General features: G+C 38.7%; 1 protein-coding gene and 1 pseudogene across 2 annotated transcripts in view; both read left to right on the top strand.

Annotated features, from left to right (window-relative positions):
• LOC120488626 (NACHT, LRR and PYD domains-containing protein 3) overlaps positions 1-13,640 on the top strand; it is a 65,870-nt gene extending 52,230 nt beyond the window's left edge. Inside the window, exons 9-15 of one of the 2 annotated variants that reach the window (XM_089119021.1) lie at positions 3,783-3,956; positions 4,916-5,089; positions 5,369-5,542; positions 8,266-8,439; positions 8,679-8,852; positions 10,227-10,388; positions 12,998-13,640. In XM_089119021.1, the coding sequence (XP_088975147.1) occupies positions 3,783-3,956; positions 4,916-5,089; positions 5,369-5,542; positions 8,266-8,439; positions 8,679-8,852; positions 10,227-10,388; positions 12,998-13,019 (1,054 nt within the window). In that variant the 3' untranslated portion in view covers positions 13,020-13,640. Of the gene's footprint in view, positions 1-3,782; positions 3,957-4,915; positions 5,090-5,368; positions 5,543-8,265; positions 8,440-8,678; positions 8,890-10,226; positions 10,389-12,997 lie in introns of those variants that run through there. The other variant, XM_089119022.1, reaches the window with a different exon arrangement.
• Positions 13,641-16,728: 3,088 nt separating this feature from the next.
• Positions 16,729-19,392, top strand: LOC148997337 (uncharacterized; annotated as a pseudogene).
• Positions 19,393-26,299: the final 6,907 nt, after the last annotated feature.

Genomic DNA, 26,299 nt, shown 5'->3' with positions numbered 1-26,299 from the left:
GGGTGGAGGGAGACAGCCTTCGCTCCAACCCATCTTGCAGGAAGGAAAGCACGACACTGATCGAGCATCTCCGGGGGTCTTCTCGGCGTGAAAAACACCAGTTGACAAAGAGGTTCCACTTCAACGCATAGACGTGTCTAGTGGACGACGCTCTAGCGGAAGTGATAGTAGCCACCACCGCAGGTGGCAGGGTACTTAAACCTGCCTCGACCCGTCCAGGAGCCAAACATGTAACTTCCAAAGATCGGGTCGAGGGTGCCACAGGGTGCCCCGTCCCTGAGAAAGGAGGTCCTTCCTCAGAGGAATTGGCCAAGGAGGTGCTGTCGCGAGGAGTATCAGTTCGGAGAACCAGGTCTTGGTGGGCCAGTATGGGGCGACCAAAATGACCTGCTCCTCATCCTCCTTGATCTTGCACATAGTACGTGCAAGAAGGCTCACTGGGGGAAATGCATATTTGGAGGAGACTGTGCGAACTGAATCGCATAGCCGAGCCTGATAGTTCGGGCGACCCAACAGGACAGATTGGGGAGCTCTAACCAAGCCCCCAAACTGATCCAGTGGAATCATATTCCTGCGGTTTCCTCCACAACGCGGCCCGGGTGAAGGCTGCTGCTGGGGCCGTGCGGGAGGGGGGGGAACCGCAGGAGGGCGTCCTCGGCGGCGAGCATGCTGAGGCGTCTGTGCCGACGGCTGGGTGGAGGCAGCAGCTGGCCGTCGGGGCAGCCCAAAACCAATCGTCCAACCGCGAGCGAACGGGACAGGGCGGAGGGTTCCACTCTAGCCCGATGCTCGCGGCTGCCCGAGACAGCATAGCAGTCATTTCGGGATCCGATACGGGCAACGCTGAGACTCCCGAGGGACGCAACGCAGCCGCATCATCACTTCCCAATGACTCAGGCTCGCCTTGTGATGCCGCGATCGACATCGCATCCTCCTCTGGAGCGCCGAAAGAAACACGCGGGACCTCCGTAGAAAGCCCCGTCTGAATCCTCGCGGCACTCGCGGGTTGCAACACTGGAGAGGGGGGCGTGGTCCGAGGACGTGTCGTCGGATCACTCCACACCGTAACCCTCAGATCACCCGGTCCCCCAGCTGAACTACTAGCCCTGTTAGAGGAAGCAGAACGGGTGGTGGATGCGGGGACTCTCACTTTCAGATCATTGAGTCTCGATCTCAGTGTAGCGATGGTCATGTTCCCACAGAAAGAACATGAGTCATCCACGAGTGCTGCTTTTGCATGCTCAAAGCCCAGACACACAAAACAACACTCGTGCCCATCAGAGGATGACAGATAACGACCGCAACCAGAAAAACACGGGCGAGACATCTTTAAAAAGACGCGCACCGTGCACTCTTTTAGGAGAGGAAGCTCTGCAGCGCTGAGGCGACCAGGGAGAAAACACCAAGTCCGGCAGACCGCAACACAGACCGCAGGCAAAGTGAAGACTCGCTGGGTACCGCCGTCACACCAACACTGGAGAGCCGCTCGTCACTTGTGAGTCACTTGTAACTCAGATCTTTTGGCTTGTGGAGTGAAGATATGCTCTTGGCTCCGAAGCGAAAACATACTGCGGTGGCGTCAGCTTCCTCCTTTTATACTCACGGGGTGAGGCGGAGATACGCTATGCAAATTCCGCAGACCCATGGCATTTCTTTGCCATTGGCTAATTTTTTAATACTCGAAGAGGATTGGCTTTCTAGGCGAAACCACCATTCTCGTCACTTCTGACGTAACTCGAAGTGACTACGAAAGGGAACTAGTATTCAAAACTAGTATTCAAAACTAGTAAAAGTATTCAGTGGCTGTTAAATTTCAAATAGTTATGTCTCTCATTTGCTTCCATACTTTTACAATACTGTATGACAATCACGGGATAAAAGGCAAAGATAATCGTTAGTGTGTGTGTGTGTGTGTGTGCGTGTGTGTGTGTGTGTGTGTGTGTGTGTGTGTGTGTGTGTGTGTGTGTGTGTGTGTGTGTGTGTGAGTGTAAGAGAGAGAGAGAGAGAGATGAGAGTGTGTTAGTGTGTGTGAGAGAGAGAGATGAGAGTGTGTTAGTGTGTGTGTGTGAGAGAGAGATGAGAGTGTGTTAGTGTGTGTGAGAGAGAGAGATGAGAGTGTGTTAGTGTGTGTGTGTGTGTGAGAGAGAGAGAGAGAGAGAGAGAGAGAGAGATGAGAGTGTTTTAGTGTGTGTGAGAGAGAGAGAGGAGTGTGTTAGTGTTAGAGAGAGAGAGACTGTTTTTGACACTTAAAGCAATTTATTCCATCATTAAATTAAAAAAAAAACAATTATTTAGTATTCCGTCATAGTGACTATAACAAACAATTCACTCTGTCTCAGTGTATTACAGTTGTTTTACTATCAATGCCAATGGCGAGAGAATTTAGCTTTGCTGTGGACAAATCACCTTACTTTGCATGGGGGTAAAAATAAGTCTCATAAGACACTTGAGTAAAGGCTTGTGTGTTTTGTGTCTTAATCAACCTTTCCCACACACATATAAATTATAACTCGTACTCAACGCTCTCTCCATTTCAGCAAATGAGGTTTTGTGAAGGCCTCTCCTGTTGTTTTGGTGCTTTTCAACATGCACGTGCACCCCCTGCTGGTAAAGCCGTCTAACAGCAGATAGAGAGTATGCTCAGTAATCTACTGCTTTTCCTGCAGTTTCTGGATGTCACCGTTGAATTTACTGTTGAATTTGAACCACTGAATTTGTGAAAGCGAATTTTCAAGGCGAAATAAAATGGACCGAAAATTGCCTGTTGAATAATATAGGTTGTATTTTTAAACAGTTTGAAAATTTTGGAAGTGAAATATGAAAGGTGAATATGGATTATTGAATTTTTAATAATGAAAAATGTTTTTAATTGAAATATTCACAGCTTAAATATTCAACCATGTTGAATTTCAGCCCATAAAAATGTAAGCCTTAAAAATACAATGGATTAAAATGCAAGCAGGGTTAACGCAATGCTTTTTTTTTTTTTTTTTTTTGAATTGGTGCAATTCAACATGCTTTTTGTTTCAAAAACATAAGACATTATTTTACTTCCATACACTTCCACCTCACATTCAGCCAATCACACGCTCCGAAAGCACATTTCTACCTCACATTATGCCAATCACACGCACCCGAAGGCACGGTTCTACCTCACATTCAGCCAATCACACGCACCGAAAGCACGCTTCTACCGCACATTCAGCCAATCACACGCACCGAAAGTACATACCTCACATTATGCCAATCACACACACCGAAGGCACGGTTCTACCGCACATTCAGCTAATCACACGCTCCAAAAGCACGCTTCTACAGCACATTCAGCCAATCACACGCTCTGAAAGCACACGCTTCTACCTCACATTCAGCTAATCACACGCTAGGAATGCTCCCTTCTACCGCACATTCAGCCAATCACATGCTCCGAAGGCACGCTTCCACCTCACATTCAGCCAATCACACGCTCCGAAGGCACAGTTCTACCTCAAATATTGTATGTATACATGCATACAAGAATCAAAAGTTTAAACTAAAACACTCAATATTCATTTATTCACTCAATATATCAGTATATATTTATACGCAATATCTCACAGAGTGTAATTTCACAATAAATTTCTGCAAACATTTTCACTTTAGTATTTTGTGATCTGATGAAATGAAGATGAAGATCTCTCTTCCTCTGTTTTATTTGATGATGAAGATGATGTGACTTTACAGAATAGAGTCCCTAATTTTCTTCATTCTCTCTCTCTCTCTCTCTCTCTCTGCTAATGTAGGTTAAGATCCTGTTATATGACAGATGAAGGTTGTTCTGATGTGACTTCAGCTCTGAAATCAAACCCGTCACACCTGAGAGAGCTGGACCTGAGCGTGAATAATCTAGGAGACTCTGGAGTGAAAAACCTCAGTGATCTACTGATGAACCCACAATTCAAGCTGGAGAAACTACAGTTAGTGTCATTATACTGTACAGCAATTACAGTGTGACTGAAGTTTATTTATTTGAAGACGGCAGGGCTTTTGTTTCATTGGTTATAGCAGTGCACTTTCTGGGTTTCCCTATTGCTCACATTTTTACGTTTTGTTGATCTACACTGTGTGTAATTATTCTGTGGCTTAGTAAATATCACATTAAAATTTAACTTTGTTAACTTAATAAAATCTCTGAATATCATTTGCTTGATTGTTTGAGCTAAACGTACCAAAATAATTGACTAAAAATCCAACAGTTAATTTCATCTAAAATTTACAGTTATATTTATTTATTTTTTTCACTATTAGAATTTATTATTTGACTAACCAATAATTTATGTATAATACACTTAACACAATTGTGAAATTTCTATCAAAATATTTGAGATTGGAGAATTAAACTTATTTGTTTCAAGAACTACAAATATTACTTAATTCAAATCAATATCATAAATATATTTAACACACTCTTGAAAGATTGAGCAGATTTACTCAGTTAAAACAATTTTATTTGTTAATGTACAGATGCAGTTACTCAGATCTACTTAATTTTTTTACTTACATTTGCTCAGTTTATACAGTGTATTGTAATTGATTTCACTACTTTAAAATGTAATCAATATTTTTGATTGTTTCACCAAAATAAATTAGTAAACCATATAAAACCTTTTACAGTGTAGATAGTAATTGTTTAATTCCCAATATCTGATACAATGTACTGATTGTGTACACACAGAAATCTGCCTTTTCAACAGAGAATAAAGAAGAGAGATGACAAATAAATAGTTAGAAATGAAAGAGAAGAAACAGTGTCTTCCAGCGCACAGAACTAGTGTGACTGGGTTTTAAAACAGACTATTGGAAACTAAATGCTGCTGGATCTCTTCAATAAGATGATCATCATAGATGTGAACTATTGTTATTTCTACGTCTTCAGTCTGTATAGATGCAGTATTACAGAGAAACAGAGTCTCATCATGACTTCAGCTCTGAAATCAAACCCGTCACACCTGAGAGAGCTGGACCTGAGCAGAAATAAACTAGGAAACGCAGGAGTGAAGCACTTATGTGCCGTACTGAAGGATCCACACTGTAAACTGGAGAGATTGAGGTCAGTCACATTCACATACAAGAATCAAAATGCTTAAAATCACTTCAGCTGTATAAACTAAAACACAACATTATATTTGTACAAACATTTTCACCTTATTATTTTGTGATCTGGTGAAATAAAGATGAAGATCTCTCTTCCTCTGTTTGTTTTATTTGCTGATGAAGATGATGTGACTTTACAGAATAAAGAGTCTCTTATTTTCTTCACACTCTCTCTCTCTCTCTCTCTCTCTCTCTCTCTCTCTCTCTCTCTCTCTCTCTCTCTCTGCTATTGTAGGTTACGCTGGTGTGATATGACAGATGAAGGTTGTTCTGATGTGACTTCAGCTCTGAAATCAAACCCGTCACACCTGAGAGAGCTGGACCTGAGCAGGAATAAACTAGGAGACTCTGGAGTGAAAAACCTCAGTGATCTACTGATGAACCCACAATTCAAGCTGGAGAAACTACAGTTAGTGTCATTATACTGTACAGTAATTACAGCAGTGGTGGGCCGTGCATTTCACACTTAGTCCTTCTGTCCTACCTGAATTAATAACTTTTAATAGTGTATCAGCGCAAAGACTCTCTATAATTGTTGTTTTTATTTTGCACCGGCAGTTATTGGATTATGCGGTGAGTTCGGGAGAGGCCGGTAGAGAGAAACGAGCGTGTGAGTTCGGCTGGTGCGTTTGTAAAGTGGTTCTTGCGTTCCGAATCCGATTATAAGTTCAGAAACGGAGCCTCACTTATCTTGTCGTTCAAGGGTTACAATAGTCCCTTTTCAGACGTTACAATAGTATGAATGTTTGAAAAAAATTAAGTTTTGATCATAAATTTATACAAAAATTAAGAAGAAAATCATATTCTCCACGGGGGAAAAAGCATATACTCACCAAAACTACAGATTATTTTTTTTACACAAAATCCATCCTTATTTCTTTCCTCAAGAAGACTTCAATTACTGTCGTACAGGTTCTAACTGCGTTTCAGTTCCAATAATGTCGTGTCTGTCTCGTCTTATTTCTAGCATAAGTTTTAATTCGCTTCATGGCTGAGAGTGCCTGTTCGACAGAAGCACACAGTCACCGCAAAACATGACGATGTGTACAGCTGCCCCATGCTCTCACACAGAGTTTTAACCGAAATCAACGAGATCAGCGGGACTTTTGCCTTCAAAATCATTTGTGGCATAACTTACATTAATCTGTTCTGTTTTAACCCAGAGAGATCGAATAGAGTCCCGTGCTCTGCGTTTAGCTCAGGCTGAATAAGGGACTTTTTCTGCTGGGGGTCGAGGAGGGAAAGAAACATTAATTTGTGAGTTGAAATCTATTACATCTACAGGAATATATTTTAGTTTATGCAGTTTGCTACAGATGCGGATACTACCAGTAATAGTAAGCGCTCTGTACGCGCATCCAATCAAAGAACGAGAAAATACAGATGTTATTATACGCCTGCTAGATGGCCCCGCTGCAGTCAAAGTGAAATCTGATTGGCTGATTAAATCTGACGGATTATTTGATTGGTTAAAGAAACAGTTTCATTGCCTTTCATTTTAAGCTACAGGCGCCTGCACTGTCGATTCTGAAGGCCTCCAGGCTAGGGGTGTAACGGTACATGTATTCGTATTGAACCGTTTCGGTTCAAGGCTTCCGGTTCGGTACGCATACAAACCGAACGATTGCTTGGACCATTTTTCTTGCCGGCAAAATTCGTGCCAGCCGCGTGGCCAACACAACGTTGCGCAACATCCAAATGGCAAGGGTAATGAAAGCAGAAAGAAACTGCGCTCCTCGTTATCTGCTTCACGGATCGTTTATCAGTTCGGACCAGCAACATCTGTGCAGCGCGAGCCAATCTTGATCAAGCAACACTGTTTCCACACCGCGCCAAGAGATCCGGTAAAGAAAACATTTGAATTCGCCACTGAGGTAATAACATCGCTGCGAGATCTAGTGAGATGCATTCACATTCCGTTATTAACCATAGATCTCTATTAGATCAAACAGCGCTGTCATGGAAACCAGGAGAAACATTGTGCCGTGAATGAACTAGTACTTTACGTCCACAGACCAGCAACATTCACCATGGATTTAATATAGTAACACTAACTGGAACCAGTTTGGCTGGAATGGTGAAATGCTTTCAAGTACTTCACACATCTTTTTCCAGCACTTCAAAATTCAAATATTATATAAATAAATATATATTTAAATGTTATTTTTAATGTGATGACCAAAACATTATTTGTTCATCCTTCAAAGATGACCCCTATTTATAAACCTGAAAGTTTCAAGATCTAGGAAAACTCACACTTATTTAAAAATATTTTTTCTTTAAACAAATAGGAAATTTCTCTGGCATTTCTTTCTTTTTGCTGTATCGAAAACGTACCGAACCGTGACTTTAAAACCGAGGTACGTACCGAACCGTGATCTTTGTGTACCGTTACACCCCTACTCCAGGCAGATTTATTTGACCCGGCAACACATGATGGCTGAAATATGATTGGATACAAGCTCTAACATAAAAACACAATACTGGAAGCAGCGCAACCAAGAGAAAAGCTATGAAATTAAGAGAATGAACTATTGGGAATAATTTAATATTCATGCAAAAAATATATTAAAGTGCAAGTCAGTGATTCTGATAGTGTTTAGGCCAGCAGAGAAGGCCTTGCTGGCCCTGATGGCCCACCACTGAATTACAGTGTGACTGAAGTTTATTTATTTGAAGACAGCAGGGCTTATGTTTCATTGGTTATAGCAGTGCACTTTCTGGGTTTCCCTATACACATTTTGTGTGCTTTTTTTTCTAGTTAGCTTATAAAGTGTATTGTAATTGATTTCACTGCTTTAAAATTGAATTAATATTTTTGAGTGTGAACATTTTTCACCAAAGAAATGTAGTAAATCATATAAAACTTTGTGTAGATAGTAATTGTTTAATTCCCAACATCTGATACAATGTACTGATTGTGTACATTCAGAAGTCTGCCTTTTCAACAGAGAATAAAGAAGAGAGACGTCAAATAAATAGTTAGAAATGAAAGAGAAGAAACAGTGTCTTCCAGCGCACAGAACTAGTGTGACTGGGTTTAAAACAGACTATTGGAAACTAAATGCTGCTGTAGCTCTTCAATAAGATGATCATCATAGATGTGAACTATTGTTATTTCTCTGTCTTCAGTCTGAATAGATGCAGTATTACAGAGGAACAGAGTCTCATCCTGACTTCAGCTCTGAAATCAAACCCGTCACACCTGAGAGAGCTGGACCTGAGCGTGAATAATCTAGGAGACTCAGGAGTGAAGCACTTATGTGCCGTACTGAAGGATTCACACTGTAAACTGGAGAGATTGAGGTCAGTCACATTCACATACAAGAATCAAAATGCTTAAAATCACTTCAACTGTTTAAACTAAAACACATTAACATTATATTTGAACGAACATTTCCACCTTATTATTTTGTGATCTGGTGAAATAAAGATGAAGATCTCTCTTCCTCTGTCTGTTTTATTAGCTGATGAAGATGATGATGAAGTCTGATGATGAAGTCTCTTATTTTCTTCATTCTCTCTCTCTCTCTCTGCTAATGTAGGTTAAGATACTGTGATATGACACATGAAGGTTGTTCTGATGTGACTTCAGCTCTGGAATCAAACCCGTCACACCTGAGAGAGCTGGATCAGAGCGTGAATAAACTAGGAGACTCAGGAGTGAAAAACCTCAGTGATCTACTGATGAACCCACAATTCAAGCTGGAGAAACTACAGTTAGTGTCATTATACTGTACAGCAATTACAGTGTGACTGAAGTTTATTTATTTGAAGACAGCAGGGCTTATGTTTCATTGGTTATAGCAGTGCACTTTCTGGGTTTATTAAACTAAAACACTTTATTCTCAATATCTGACAGTAGCCATGTTTTCATCCACTTGTCAATCGAATTATTTGAAGTTCGGTAAAAAAAACACATGCGAATAAAGCTGGTGAAAGTGTGTTTCCATCAAACGGCTTTAAAGCGAATAAAAACCTGTACGTAATGACGTCACATGCTGTTTTGCGATCAAACTGGTATATCGAATTGATTTGAGACATTTTAAGATGTTTCCATTCACTTTCGCACTGAATCGAACAACATTCAAGCAAACTTTTGCGAACAAAGTTTTGTTAGACAAAACGGATTGCGCCATCTACCAACAAATTCACAAGTTGAAGCCTAATAATGCTTATTATGTGCAGTTGATAGCGACATATGTATGGGATAATGTATGCGAGGCGGTTGTTGAAGCGGTTGTATTCACTATAACAACCGCGTCGCTATATATTATCCTGCTCATCAACCAAATAAATAAATCAATTATTTGACACAAAATATTGACTTAAAAACGAGTTTATTGATTTAAAAACGAGTATTGCTTCTGCTAAAGAAAATAGTCTGTTCCGTCTCTGAACTGCGTCCATGGCAACGGTGTGCTATAGCAACGCCGCAGTCTGTTAACAAGAAATAACAGACCACATTATACATTAGAACTCAACCAAGCCACGTAAAAACAAGCAAAACTAACCTAAGAAAACAACGACGCTATAAACATTGCAATGATGATGCCGATGCACGTAAATGCCCGACGACAGCGGAGGTGACTATATGGTGTGGGAACGAGCGCTCCATCAGTTCTGGGAGATTGTGGTTTACGGAAACCCTTTGGTTGAAGCATTTTTTTTTTTGCTTTGTCCACTTACATCCGTCTTTGTTGACATCCGCCATGTGTGCGCAAACACACTGGCCGGAAATGAACTCGTCTTCTGGCGTGTTGCAACCATAAAAGGGCATTAAACTTAATTGCAATTCATTATTTATTCGGCAAATAACGTTTCCATCAGCTTTTATCGCATTAGCTGTATATCGATCAAGAGAAAATCCGATGAGACCGAACGTATTTCATTTTAGTCGATTTTCATGAAATTTCATCGAATTTTACTGTTTCCATAAGGCATTTTTCATTCGATATCACTTAATTCGGATAAAAAAGTGTCGATGGAAACATGGCTAGTGAGTCTGAGTTCACATTATATTTGTGTAAAATTCTTCACATTCATGATTCGTTTGTAAGATAATCTCTCTTCCTCTGTTTGTGTCTCTCTAGTCTACAGTGCTGTAGCATTACAGATGTTTCTTCTTTAACTCAGTCTTTGACGAACTCAAAAGCTCTGCAGTTTTTAAAAGAGCTTGATCTGAGACTGAATGCGATAGGAGACTCAAAGCAGCGGCTCAGAGTCGAGCTACGAGACTCAAACTGTGTCCTGAGGTGAGGAAACATCACTGAGATATTAAAGACATCTTCATTTACCTCTGATATGTGAACAATCCTTTCAAATATTCGTGAAAGGAAATTATCATTAAGATTTGTTGCAACAAAGGGTTTGTGTGAGAACTGTAGCAAATGCAACATATAATAATATACAAAATGTATTAAAGGGGGCCGAAGGCCAATTTAGCTCAAAGGGAAATGATTCATTGATTCATTGAATCTATGGAACCAAATCACTGAACCGAGCAAATGACTCGTTTGGAGTTCATTTGAACGGGCGGTAATTTGCAAGGATATAAATACCAAATCTATAGTGAAACACTATGTCTTAGCAAGGTAACTTTAGATCGAACAGTACAAGACATTAAATGTGCAAACACAACACAAGGCAATTATCTTTTCAAATATATGGGAGACTTTATTAGCTATTCTAAACACAACTAAGGTCTAAACATAATCACGCACACACACACACACATTCATACAGTCGCGAAAGGGAAAGAGTGAGTTGGAAAGAGTGAGAGAAAGTTTCAACTTTCTATATGCACGTAAGACATGACCTGAAAGGACCACCAAGCATTAATTTGAACCTTCGTTTCTTAGAGAGGTTATTCAATTAACATTAAAGCACCAGTTCAGTTAGAGCCTGGAGTACTTGCGCTTTGTAGTGGCTGAGGGGAATTCCTTTGTTGCGTTGCATAGAAGGGCGGTTCCCTGGCCGGGTCCGCTGCGGCGGGTCCTTGAAGTGCAGGGATGGAAGATCCTGAGCTCGCCGGTCACGTGTGACTAGCAGCCGAATGAAAAGTCTTTACGATTTCGAAGCGCGTTGCAGGAAGACGTTTAAAAACGAACTTTGCAGCAAGCTTAACTTTGAAACGAGACTTTTACGAAAAAGGAAATAAAGGAAAGAAATTAAAGTAAGGCGAGTTAGATGGCTTAAATGAAGCTGTTTTAACCCCGATCTGGATGGGTTATTGTGTCTGCTGGTCGAATTTGGTCTAGCCGATGTAGAAGCATGTGAACACGCTCTTTGTTTCAGGGAGAAGCAAGAACAGAACACTCTCTTGCTGGTTTTAGAGAGAGGCACGAACTTAACAGTTACAGAACTGAACGAACTGAACTGAACACAAAACATGAAGTCTTGTTCCTTTGTTCGGATCTTTAACTTAAACTCTAGTCCAACCTCCTAGAAACTTCTGGCCAATTGGAGGCGGATCTACTTCTTGCTTATCATAATTTATGCATGGTCTGTGAGCTGGTCTCCAGCACTTAGCAGAGAGACAAAAGACCATAGTTTAAACCTTATGATTATTATAATCATAAAACAAAACCTTTTACGCAGATTTCAATCAAGCCATCTTTTGAATTACGAGAATACGATTCGTTTAAGATTAAACAAGGCATTCACACTTCTAATGGTTGTATGACAATTACAAGAGTTATTAAGTAACATCAATTACATGATTAATATGTGATCTAAGCATAATAACACATGAAGTGTAGGAACAACAAGAATTATGATTGGTTATAAGTCCAAGAATTGTTCTGTGGTGAGTTTATATGATTTTATGCGTGAGATCTCAGAGAGATCTCAACAGTGAGGTCGTGGTAGGTTCAAGGAGTAGGGGTAGAGGAAAGGTGTTCTGTGTAACATCTCTGTCAGGGGATCAAAGGGGTCTTTGTTGTGAGCCTCTCGTTCCACCATTTTGGAGCCGATTTGTCTTAGTAAAACATTAACATATTGACACGTTCGTCCTGTTTAGTGCCCATCTCTTGGGCCTGTGGGGCAATAAAAGTCTCCTGAGGGGGTTTTATTATCCCCTAAAGCAAACCCTTGGCGCCGTTCCGTGACTCTGGAATGTGGGCTCCAGAACTTTTGGAGTGTTGAAGCCATGTGAATTAATCCCATGACAGATTAATTTGATTAAGTTGTGTTTGATTCGCCTCGATTCTCTACAGAACATAATGTGAAGTTATTGAAATGTTGAACACAAAGGAGGAAAGAGAAGAAAAGCTCACTGTCACAGCTTTATACATCAACACCTGCTTTATGAACTGTGTCAGTAGAAGTGAATCATTTGAGTGTGAAACAGACTTGGTCAGATTGTAGGAAACGCTGCACTCCTGCTAAAATCAGTGCAGTTCCAGCTTCAGCTCACATGAGCAATGTCTCTGTCTCTAGTGTGTTTTTACTGTGACAAGCAACACGTCACACTACTCGACACTTACTTTACTCTCAGTTATTTACTAAGAGCCTACAAACATGTTTAAACTAAAAGACAAACGGCTTTAACTAAAGGTTTGTGTTTAACTCAAAATAACATTAGTATTTGCTCGCTGTGGTTTATTCCATACGCCGTACACTCATTAGTTTCTCCTTTACAGAGACTCAATAGGAGTCGCACCGACACGCACAGACACACATATGAACATGATTCAGGCTTTTCATCTATTATATTTAAAAACACAAATATCTCTATCCAAGATCATGTAAAGTCAGTAATTAATCTGATTACAGGAATTCAATTTAACTTACTTTTACTGAAGAAAAACAGCACTTTGTTCCACTGAACACTGATTGTTTTCTCTTCTATTCCACTTTACAGGGTAGATGAAGATCGATCATAAAACATCAGTGGATTTACATCAAGGTTTAAATCTGTGAAACGGAGATGAGAGGAGCAGAAACCATCAGGTGATCCACAGAAGAGTCTCACTGCTGTCTATGAGGAGAAATACATGTGTAAATGTGTTTCATACAGGTGGAAGAGACTCAGACTTCACTATTAAATAAAGCAGCGTGTGTGTTAGCATGCGTATTAGAAACATGTGATATTGAATGATTAATGTTGGTTTATTATTCAGCCAAATGATGGTTTAGTTGTAATTAAAGGTGGAACAGAGGAAGAAGCTCAGATGAGTGTCAGCAGAAATCTTCACTATCAGGCCTGCAAATATAATAATGTTTAGACTAAACTCATCCAGAATTATTCAAATATTTCTAATTACATGAACGTGATTGTCAAGTATAGCACATAAATGTTTCAAAAGATATAAAGTTTGCATACATTATCTCTCTAACATTTTATACACAGAATATGTTTATTGTTATTGTTTTATTGTATATGAAGTTAGTTATTTGTGTGTGCGTGTTGCTGATGCACAGATGTACAGTATATTGTGTTTGTTCAGTGGATGAAGTCTCTTCTCCTCTACAGACTGAATAAACATTTTCCCCAGTTAACAGCATTTGTGTGTGTTTCACTCGCTCCTCAGATAGCAGACGGATGTGGGCCACTTCAGGCGATGATGCGGCACTGCAGGCCTTCTTATGGGCCGATAAAATGTGTGTGAGCCTGAAGTGGCCCACGTGTAAAATGGCAAATATGGCCCAAATATTTTAAATCACATGTGGGCCTTTTTAGGCAAAGATGTGGCACTCATGGCAATGTGTAATCTGAATGTGGGCCTAAAGCGGCTCATATGATAAATAATGAATATGGCCCAAATATCACAAACCAAATGTGCAAAAATGTTGCACAATCGACAATGACTAATCTGGGTGTAAACCAAACATGACCCACATATGTTGCAGCAAATGTGGCCCAGTTATCTTAAAAACAAATCAGGGCCAGTTTTGTCAAAGATGAGGGACAGTAATCACTGTGAATCTGAATGTGAACCCATGGGCGTCAGTATAGTCTGAAATGTGCTGGGGACAGAGACACATTCATTTATTTTTCTCTTTCGCGCAGGTCATGTTTTGAAAGACGATGCAAATGACGCAATGATTTATTGACAATGACGATGATTACTAATGCAAATAAATAAAAATATGTACAAAAATGTGATGTCCGACTCGTTTTATGAAGAAGAAATTTTTAAAAAGTGTATACATATATCACCCACTATTGTGCTTCAAGTAGCCGTCCATGTTTACAATATGATGTGATGTGGTTTAATGTACCTAAACAATGATTACCAATTTTCTCTCTTATGCTCCTCATAACCACTGTAAACAGTAAATAAATCAAACCCAAAGTCCAATTATTATCGTTATCTGACATTAAGTGTTTCTGCTTCACATTTTCAGCAGGGCAGTGGAGCGGCCGTCGACTCCTCACGGTTCTCATGGGCTTTATTTATAAGTCCTAACATGAAAAGCTTCACGTGGTTTACCTAAACAATGATCACCAAACGATTAAAGTTGTTGAAGTGTTATGAACAGAGAAGTGTGTAGCCAGCGCAGCAGCAGAACGGATAAATTGAGCTCGAGGTTTTTTAGAAAATAAAACAGTGGTGGTACAGAATGACTCATGAGGAAATCTGGTGGGGACACCTTTGAGTGAACCTAAAGTGGCCCACACAAGACAGCAAATATGACCCGATTACATTGCTGTGGCGAGCAGGACGAGGTCGAGGGCCGTGAGAGGACGGCGTGAGGCCGGTGGTTTGATTGATAATGAGCGACACACAGTATCTCTCGCATTTCACGGAGGAGCGGAAGCATAAAAGGAGATTGAGAGAGGAACAGGCCTGAACTTCTGTGTCTGTCGTCCGCGAGGGGCTGCTGGCTTACACTTTCGTTTTTGTAGATGTTTTATTTTCTTATTAAAAGTGTTAAATGTTCGCTGGTTCCCGCCTCCTCTTTCCTATAACAATGAACTTTGTTACAATTACAAAATATTTTCAAAAATTCACAAGTTACAATGTGCCAATCTAGACAAACTATTATATAACTTTATATGGAGGAAGAAGCCTCATAAAATCAGGAAAAACATATTGACTAATAAAATATCCAGAGCTAAACCCCATGGGATCATCACCCTACTTAGAGATGGACAGATTTGATCAAATTAATGTATTTTTCTCCAGCAGTGTTTCAATAAATAGTCTATCTTTTCTAGACAGAAAAATCAACAACAGAGTAATAAAAAGCTTTTATGTGTGAAATGTATCCCTTCCTCCAGGTACAAATGGTCCAAATATGAATGGGAATAGAGCATGGAGTAACCCACATACATTTATAATTACAAACAAAGTAAAAGAAATATCATTTAAAATTCTTCAGCACTATTACCCCTGTAACAAGATTATTTGGAAATGTATCCCGACTGTAGACGAGAAATGCAGCTTTTATTCTACAGCTGTTCACATGCTCTTCTCTGGGGAATGATATACAATGTTTTATTAATGGACACTTTGGTAAAACGTACATTTACATTGTTTTCATAAATCGAAATTTATGAAGAACAAACGTCTTTTCAATGTTTTTAAACTCGACTTAAATTATAGACTGTATTTATGGATTATATAGTAAATTATCATCAAAATGTATGCAATATTGATCTAATTTAATCTTCTGATACTCTGGCTGTGTACTTTTATGTTGTTTATCATTTTTATACAGATTATTTGTTACTTATATGATATGTGTTTCAATTCTCTATCAATTGGCTGATGTATATTTCTTTATATTTATTTATTTTTATTCTCTATGAAATTGTGAACTAACTAAATGATTTATGCATTACAAGGTCAATTTCTTTTTTCGGTAAATTTTAACAATTGTGATATGCAATAAAATAAATAAATTCACATATTTAGGCCCAGGGAGAAATAAAATTTAAGCAAGAAAATTGGGATCAAAGTCAGCTGTCTTCCCTAATAGAAAAAAAAATTGGAAAGACACAAAAATGTCTCTGCAGAAAAAACCTCCAGAAGAATTGAAATTGAATATATTCACTTCTGCCATAATGGAGACCAACAAGTGAGGAGCGGTAGGGCCTAATGGTGGCGGCACTAGACATGTGACGGATGAGAAGAAGAAGAAAACTGTTTTTACAATGGACAGTCACCAAAAGGTCCAAAAACAGACTTCACTTTTCCTGTTTGTGATGTTAAAAGAAACCAAATTCCCTTAAATATCACTGTTGGATATCTTTATGAACAAACCGAACTGAAGATGTTGAGATTTGACATTTGCACTAAACAGGAGGTGTGTGTCACAGACGGAGAATCTTTATCTGATGGAGAAAAGAGGAATATAATGAACACTCAACACTTGATTAGACAGTGATACTGAGAGACCGGCTGCTGAACTGTTATCGCATGGATGTGACAGTGATTCACAGGATTCAATCACACATTTATTGATGACGGACTTTTATCTAAAAGAGACACCAAGAGGAAGGTTAGTAAAATCACACATGTTTAAATACAGAGACTGAATTGTTGTAAATGTGGTTAATTTAGCTGAGTGTCTGTTAATATCACTGATTTATCTGAATCAGTTCATCATGTAATGTTATTGCCTGTTCTTCAGAGAACTAGAGGAATGGAGGATGTTCCTCAGAGCGGTTTGACTTTAGAGACCATGAGAGTCGAGACACCAGCACTTCACACAGCTCCCGTTCATCAGCAAATGTTCCCAGAAGAACACACACTCACACACACCTCGAGTGACGAGGAGAAGTGTGCAGAAGAGTCCACAGCATTCACATGAGCTCTGTGATGAACAACGAGGCAGGAATTCAATCAGATTCCTCCACTACACATCAACACATTAGAAACCCTTGGAGATGAAGATGAGGAAGACACAGGTGAGTGAATGATGAAGGTGATGAACTTGGACAAACAGATGAAGATCAAACAATCGTGATGACATCTGAACGAGAACATCACACTGGTAAATGTGCTCCTAATACACCAAATGTCTATAGATGTGGAAACAGGAAATATTCAGACTAAAAGCATTAAACGGGAGTTATAAAATAACCTTAAAACTATAATGTATATCCTCATTATAATAGAAAATAAGGTCGCAATACATACGATGTCCCGCTTTGTGCTTCTCACTCTTCACTAGACAACTGTTACATGATCTACAGTGACACTTTATGTGTTTGTAACAGTGTGTGTCACTTGTATGTTTTGCGTGTGTGTGTGTGTGTGTGTGTGTGTGTGTATCCTTCAGAACGCAGAGCTGAATGAAGCTGAAACTGAGGCGTCGCCACTCTCCAGTAATCCTGCGCCGCTGGTAAGAGACTCAACATGTTCATGTCATGTGAAGCCCTTTACATAATAGATCATCAGTCCTCATATACCTGCACTGACACTGCAAAACACACACAACTGCACATTTATCTAAGATTTTACTTTTGTTTAGATTTATTGTGTGTATATTACACAATAATATACAAAGACTCTATAGATCATACACACAATATACAAGAACAAACGGTAACACTTTATAATAAAGTTCATTAGTTAACATTAGTTAGTTAGCTTGAACTAAGAATTAACAATATTAGCTAATATTCATTTCAAAATGTACTAATACACTATTAAACTTAAAGGTTGTATTAGTTAATGCACTGTGAAAAACATGAACAAACAATGAACAGCTGGATTTATATGAACTAACATTAAGAAAGATTCATAAATACTGTAAATGTATTGTTCATTGTTAGTTCATGTTAGTAAATATATTAACTAATGTTAACTAGTGAATCTTATTGTAAAGTATTACTGAATAAACCATATAGGCATGTTTTACTGGAACAGTTTTAATGTAAATTCAGTTTTTCATTCTGTGCAATTATGAAGAATGGAGACTGGACTGTGTCAGGGAAATATATCTTCAGTCGTTACTCAATTATCAACTCCAGTGTCCCGTTGTTCACAGAAAGTACATGAGAATCTTTTATTACTCTTAATCTTTTAAAGTTGATTACTTTGTAATGTTTTGTAATTATATATAAATGTCTCACTTTACAGTGACACAAAATAAAATCATGTTCATATTAACTGAAATAATTGTTTGAAAGTGTTACAATATAAATATTATAAATAATAATTGAATATTACAAATAATGGTTTTCCCCTTTTTCTAGATGGGAAATCCCCTCAGCTCCAGAAGATTTGCGTCACATTCAAGAAACCATCTTTCTCCAACAATTTGATCTGGAAACTCAGCAGATCCACATCATGTGCTTTAATACACAGGGTAAAGGTTGTGGAAGATCCTTTGGCTGTGTTATAATTCAATCTACTCTGAAGATGAAGTGTGTAAATGAGATGCTGTAGATGATGCTGGAGTGTCCAGAGAAGTTCACACTGCATTCTGGGATCAGTTCCTTGAACAGTGTGAAGGGGAAGATGAGTGTGTCCTAGACTGAGACTTCTCTGACGCTGAATGGGAGTCAGTTGAAGGATCTGGTGAAAGGATGACTTGACCTCGGTGTTCTGCCAGTGACGCTTTCCAGTGCTTTCATTTTAGCATTGACTCAGTCAGTGATGATGTCCTGATGTCATCTTTCCACAACTCCCTCTCTTTGACTGAACGATCTGCGGTTGCAAAGGCTGGTCAAGACACACTGGAGGAATGAAGTGATGAAGAGGATTTGCTCGACCTCTTCACAAGAATGGGCTCTCATTGCATCCCTCCAACAAACACCATGAAAAAGTTGCCATACAAACAATTAATTCTTTAAGAGCCCAAATATATAATAGATGCTTCCCCAAAACCATGCCATTTGCACTGCTGAATGTCCCAGACCAGGAAAGTCTCCTGTCTCTCTATGACACAAAGAAGCACAAAAGTGTCACAGCGACTTCAAACATCACAGGTAATCTCTCTCAGATCTCAGATCAGATCGTATTCAATCATCGGCAACGTTATGTCAGAAATGCTGAGCAGTTTCTACACTTCTGTTCTGGATCTTCTGTCATATGTGTTGATCAAATCAAGGTAATCTTCAATGCAGACTCTGGCCTCAGCAGAAGACCAGTTGCTCATACTTGTGGAGCAGTAGTTTAAAATTTGATATTTTTAGGTCAAACCGTTCTTGTCTGTCAGTCATATAATGCCTAAAGTCTATGGTCACCACCTCAAAGAGCATGCAGAGTCCAAATTAAACAACTGCAGAAACAAAGACACCTACATCTTGGATGCCCTTGAGGTAATCTAAAACATACCAACAATTAATTTCAAAGTGAACTATCCCTTTAACAGTCAAAGTGTTATCACAATCAAGTAATCCTAAATACATTAAATGTTCAATCATGTTACAAAATGAGCATCTTTCTATTTATAAGTGCAAGTTAACGTTTGTGCACAAACAGTGGCACAATGTTTATCACAGGCTCAAGTTCACAAATGCACCGTCACAGTAAAAACTTTCTAAGATTTTAGGGACTGTACCGTAGCAGAGCAATGAGCCGAACTCTCCATGAACACCTTCTCAAAGTGTCTTTCAGTTCTTTTGGGTATTCAAAGTCCAAGGCAAAAAAGAAGGCCCAACAGGTTTTCAAGTGCAGACTGCAAGTCTGGAGCATCTCTCAAAACAGTCACTTCCTCCAACACAACATCATCTTCAGATGCCACAAGGATCCTCTCCTTCTCTGGTCTGTCTGTCCTCTGGAGTCTCGTCCTAATAATAAAGAATAAATCAATATCACTTGAAAACAACAAAAAAATATACATTAGCAGCGTCACTGAACGCTGATCCACAACAGAACCGCAAGACGATACAATGCTCAATAAAGTCGTAATTTTTGTTATTTTTGGACCAAAATGTATTTTCGATGCTTCAACACATTGTAACTAACCCACTGATGTCACATGGACTACTTTGAAGATGTTTTATTTCCTTTCTGGACAAGGACAGTATACCGCGTGCACACATTTTCAATAGAGGGACAGAAAGCTCTCGGACTAAATCTTAAATATCTTAAACTGTGTTCTGAGATGAACGGAGGTCTGACGGGCTTGGGACGACATGAGGGAGAGTCATTAATGACATCATTTTCATTTTTGGGTGAACTAACCCTTTAAGGAACCATAAAGTAATCCTATACAATGTGCCCATAAGTTTGCATCCCACTTCCAGAAACTGCAAGATGTGTATCATTTTATATAGAAAATGCATTTTAATACACACAAATAACAATTGTTAGTTTTTCAATATAGTACTGCCCTGAATAAGCTATTTCACCTACAGTAAAAGTATAAAAACTAATCATAGGCCCTAATCACGTTGAATCAAAAACCAATGAATCATTAAAACAATCTGTTTGCTGTTAACACAAAAAATCATGTGGCAATGGTCATGTGGCAATATGTTGTATATCTTTTTAAGTAATGAAACTCACCAGACTTGTTTTAAAAAGTGCTGAGAAATCTTCACAGAGAAACATGGGAGACCTTCTAGGACAATTTGCTTTCGTGAGTCACAATATTTGTGGTCTAACAAAAATGGGTACAAATCAACTATTTTTTTTTAAATGCACTGTTATTATTTTTTTACTTTTTATGAGTTTGTATGTATGTTTGAAGTCATAGAGCCTCTAATGAGCCACTGAATCAAATTCGATGGGTTAAATAGGAAATCAGTATTGTATGCAAGTTCAGGTCCAAAATCAGTCTAATCAGCCAGTGTATACTTGACATTCATATTCCTTCAGAAATATCTTCAGTAAATGTTCTTTATATAAAAGCAAATGGCTAAATCTGTTAAATCAGTTTTTTAAACTATCTATCTATTGGTAACTTTGACACATGATGGTCATAACAAGTTACCTGGTGATCAATCTTGTTGAGGTGATCTTTCATTTCTGTTTTGTACTTCTCCTGTCATCTCCTCTTTCCTGTTGAAAAAGAGTTACATATTGCACCTTTAATTACAAAATCCATAAACTTGATCCAGTTTGCACATTTATTTTTTGCAATCCACAAACAAAAGCATTCAACTTTTGAGAAACCTCATTTAATATGCATACAGGAAACATGGTTAAAACCGCAATTGGATTTCATAATAAATGGATATTGTAATAAGAAATGACAGAGAATATGGCAGAGCAGGAGGCATAGCAACATTTATACAGAAGTCAAACTTTATTAAGATCCCTATTGGGCAATTTGGTTGCAGCACAGATATACAGACACAAACTGACACATACAGTACACATACAGTATATAAAAACACAGAATAAAAAATAATAAATAAAAACCTCAATAAATACCTTTAAGAATTATTTAGAAGTCTAATTGCACTCGGAACAAAAGAGAATTTGTATCTATTGTTTTTAGTTTTTGGTAGTCTGTAACGACGACCCGATGGCAGCATGGAGAACTCTGGATATAAGTAGTGTTCTCTATCTGAAATCACAGAATGGGCTCGACTCAAAACGTTTCTATTAAACACACCTGACAATCCTCTTTGCTCTTTACCTATGATCTTCCCACTGTTTTTGACTAATTTATTTAGTGAGTTTTTGTATTTGACACTAAGATTACCAAACCAGCAACTAATAGAGAAGGATAACACTGGCTCTATATAGGATTTGTAGAACAGTTCCATCAATATCTTGTCTATGTTAAAAGATCTCAGTTTTCTGAGACAGTAAAGGCGCTGCTGTCCCTTTTTACATATAGCCTCTGTGTTCAGATCAAAGCGCAATCTATTATCAATAATTGTCCCCAGATATTTATAGCTCTCCACACATTCCACCTTCTTATTTTTAATAAATATGTCTTGGGAGGGATGTGTTTGTTTTCTGAAGTCAATACTCATGTCTTTTGTCTTGGATACATTGAGCTGCAAACAGGCATCATCACACCACGTTATGAAATCGTCAACCACTGGACCATGGCATATTTCATTGTCTTCTAAAAGACTCACGATAACAGTGTCGTCTGCAAATTTTAAAAAGTACCTATTTTTATATTTGCTTATACAGTCATTTGTATATAAAATATATAATAAAGGAGACAAGACACATCCTTGGGGAGAACCTGTAGATGTTATCAGGGGAGCTGAGAGACAACCATTTACTCGCACTTTTTGAGTTCGTTCAGTTAAAAAATCTAAGACCCAACCAACCAAGTTAAGATCAAGACCAAAATTTGTGATTAACTTGTCGGCTAAAATATGTGGTTGTAAAGAATTAAAAGCAGATGAAAAGTCAATAAATAAGAGCTTGGCATGTGTTTTATTACCCTCTAGATGCTGCAGTACCATATTTAGGAGAGTTGCGGTTGCGTCTTCAACACCTCGCTTAGTTCTGTATGCAAACTGTAAAGGATCTAACAGATCCTTAGTTTTACTTAACAGTTCATCTTTAACTAGTTTCTCAAAGCATTTCATTATGAGGGATGTTAATGCTATTGGCCTAAAGTCATTTAATGTTACAGCACGTGAAGTTTTCGACACTGGCACTACAATGGCTTCCTTCCAAAGTTTTGGAACACTCTGGAGGGCAAGTGATCTTTGAAAGATATTACAAAACACTGGCGCTAATTGTTCTGCACAGACCTTAATTAAACGCCCTCCAATTTTGTCTGGACCGGGGCTTTTTTTCACATTACAGCCCTTGAAGACTTTCAACACAGACATTTCATCAAAAAAATTATAAGAACAACCATGACTCGTTTTAGATTTCATAGACTCTATCACAGGACCAAATTCAGGGACATCGAATCGTAAATAAAACTTATTTAGGTCCTCTGCCAACTGACTACTGGAGTCATACCCTGGTAGTTGAACTTTCTTGATCTCACACCCTTTAGTTCCGGTTATAAGTGTCATCCCTTTCCAGACAGACCCCAAATTGTTCATACTCAACTCTTTCTCAAGATTTATTTTGTAATTTAACTTAGCTTTTCTCACTTCTATTTTTATTTCCTTCTGCAATTCAAGTTTTTTAACCAAATTTCCCTCGTGAAATGCTCTACATCTTTCATTCATAAGTGCTTTGAGGGAATTAGTAAACCATGGCTTATTGTTTGGAAATATTTTAACTATCTTACGGGGTATAAGCGTCTCTTCACAAAAGGAGATATAGTTACTAATGACATCTGTAAGGTCATCTATATTTGAGCAAGAGTCATAAAAAACATCCCAGTCCGTACAATCCAGACATCCTTGCAAGGACGCAGTAGACTCCTCAGACCACAAGCTGATATTCTTAGTCTGTGGCCGTACTCTTTTTAAAACAGTTTTATAAACAGGGACGAGTAGGACAGTGTTATGGTCCGCCGACCCCACTGGAGGCTGAATAAAAGACTTGTATGCATCCTTAATTGTTCCATAACAGAGGTCAAGAATTTTATTATGACGTGTGGGGCAGGACACATATTGATAAAAATTCCGCAAACACTGCTTCATGGGACACTTATTAAAGTCGCCCAGGATCAGATTTGGAGCATCTGGAGTAGTAGATTGCAGTCTGTGCACAACACTCCCGAGGGTCTCTGCTACATTTGCTTCATTTGCTTTTGGATGTATATAAACCACTGTAACAAAAAGTTGAGGGAATTCACGGGGCATGTATTGTGGTCTAAGTGATACAGAGAGCAGTTCAAGGTCTTTAGTGCACACACTCTCTCTCACAGTAACAGATCTGCACCATTCTTGGTTAATATACAGACAAACGCCTCCTCCTTGCTTTTTCCCCGTAACTAAAGGACAACGATCCGTACGAAAGGGAGTCCCAAAACCGTCGATAATTACAGAATTATCAGGGTCGCTACTCTTTAACCATGACTCAGTGAAAGCCATAATACAAGCATCTTTGTAAGCGTGTTGGAAACGTACCGTTGCCTGCAGTTCCTCAATCTTGCTCCTAAGGGACTGGACGTTGGCCATGACGATTGACGGGAGAGGAATCCGGTTTAGTCGTAGCTTTTTCAGCCTCATCCGTACCCCTCCTTTCTTCCCCCTCTTCCGCATTTTCAGAGAGTTACAATCCCGAGTGGTAAAAGATCCCGTATCATTTTGAACACCGCTTCCAAGCGGCGGGCATTTGTCCACAGGATAACGAACATTGTAAGGCCGATGCCACTGAAGAAGAAACTCTCTGCCATACTGGATCCTCACCGGCTGTTTAACAGGTGATGCTTCCATACACGCGAAGAGTAAGATTATAGCCCACAATTGGACAATAAAAAGTGTTTCCATTTTAGCAGACTTGTACCCGTTGGACTTAGTTTCGCAATACAAACGTAGTTAAAACAACACAAACTTTTAGACAACAGACACGCGACAGACAAGTCAGTTTGCTCCTGTTACTGCTGCTGGTCGCCACGTGCGTAGCGCCCCCCACAGTCTCCACAGGCTCCACAGAATGGGATGAAATATAAGGAAGTAAAAATAAATGCAGATTATGAATCAATTATAAATAAAATATGGACTGAAAGAGGTTGTAAAGATGTAATTAATTATTATAATCCACGTAAAAAATTGAGTCAGAACATCTTAGAGGATGTAGGTGGACCAATACAAGACAGTCTTATATGGTGTGGTGATTTTAATTCACAAAATTCATTATGGGGGGTAATAGTACTGATGCAAATGGCATACTAATTGAATAATTTATTGATGTTAAGAATTTGGTGTGTATTAATAATGGAGAAGGGACATAATATAATAAATATAATAAAACAACACAGAAATGGGTCTTGACCTGACATTTGTATCTAGTTCAATAGCAGGGGTTAGTGATCGAACATACTACAGTAGGGAGTGACCATTACCCGGTAGTGACTAAACTTGGTATAAAGATATGCTATATGAAAAAGAAAAGAGAATTTCTAGATGGAAACTAGAGAAAGCAAATTGGGAAGGTTTTCAAGAAATTTGGAAACGAGATGTTTGACACTTCAAGTTGAGAATCAGATGGATGTAAATATATTTAATAATAAACTAGTTATTGAAATAATTCAGTCGGCTGAGGAAGTGAAACCTAAAAGTACAGCAGTGAGATACCAAGAGTGTACCCTGGTGGAATAATGACTGTAAAGAAGCTATAAAAGCAAGAAATAAGGCATTCAGGCAACTCAAGAAAAGAAACATCATTCTCAGGATACTTTGATTTTGTATAAAAGGGCTCAGGCAAAAGTAAGGAAAACAATAAAAGCACAAAAACGTTCATTCTGGAGGCAATATAGTAATAGCATTGGAAGAGAAGTACAACTATCAGATGTATGGGGTATGATCAGAAGAATGGGGGGGGGGGGGGGGGGGGATCAGAAGGAATTATGAAATGCCAGTGTTGAATAGTGGGGACAAAATAGCTGTCAACAATCTAGAAAAGGCTGAACTCCTGGTTCAAATATTCAAGAAGGTTCAATCTTTCTGAAGAGGCCAGGCAGTGTAAAACCTTAATGTAATTCCCTAATATTTTAACGAAAAAACAATCCTTTAGACTTATCTTTAAATATGTTTGAGTTGAGAAGAGCAATCATTAGTACTAGATTGACTACTCCGGGGAAAGATGGAGTGTGTTATAAAATGTTAGCACAAATGACAGAGAAAACACTGGAAATAGTATTAAAACTGTTTAACCAAATTTGGGATACTGGATAACTCCCTTTGGTATGGAAAGAAGCAGTAATAGTACCAGTTCTTAAACCAGGGAAAGACTCTTCAGATCCTATAGACTTATTGCCTTGACCTCCCATTTATGTAAAATCATGGAACTAATGATCACAGAAAGAATAACGTATTTCCTAGAAAGTAAAGCTCTTTTCCCCCTTTATCAGAGTGGGGTTCGTATAGGGGTCGTAACACAATGGACTATGTATTACGTCTAGAGTCAGACATTAGGAAAGGACAGACCAATAAAGAAGTAGTTGTGGCTGTCTTATTTGATGTGGAAAAAGCATATGATATGCTCTGAAAGAAGGATTATTGATAAAGCTAAAATCAGGAATTGGCGGTAGAACATATAATTGGATTATGGTCTTTTTATTTGACAGGAGAATTCAAGTAAGGTTTGGTAAAGAATATCCCAAAGTATATTCAGCAGATGACATTTTCAATCAGGTTGAACATAATGTAGGAAAATCTTTGTAATCAGATGACGGAGCAGAAAAATAGTAGAGGTGGAAAAATTGACAAATAAAT

Source organism: Pimephales promelas, chromosome 2 (genome assembly GCF_988280905.1).
Source record: "Pimephales promelas chromosome 2, fPimPro1.hap1.1, whole genome shotgun sequence".
Taxonomy (NCBI): Eukaryota; Metazoa; Chordata; class Actinopteri; order Cypriniformes; family Leuciscidae; genus Pimephales; species Pimephales promelas.
Note: the sequence above shows the minus strand (reverse complement) of the source record. Positions and strands in the feature narration are given on the sequence as shown.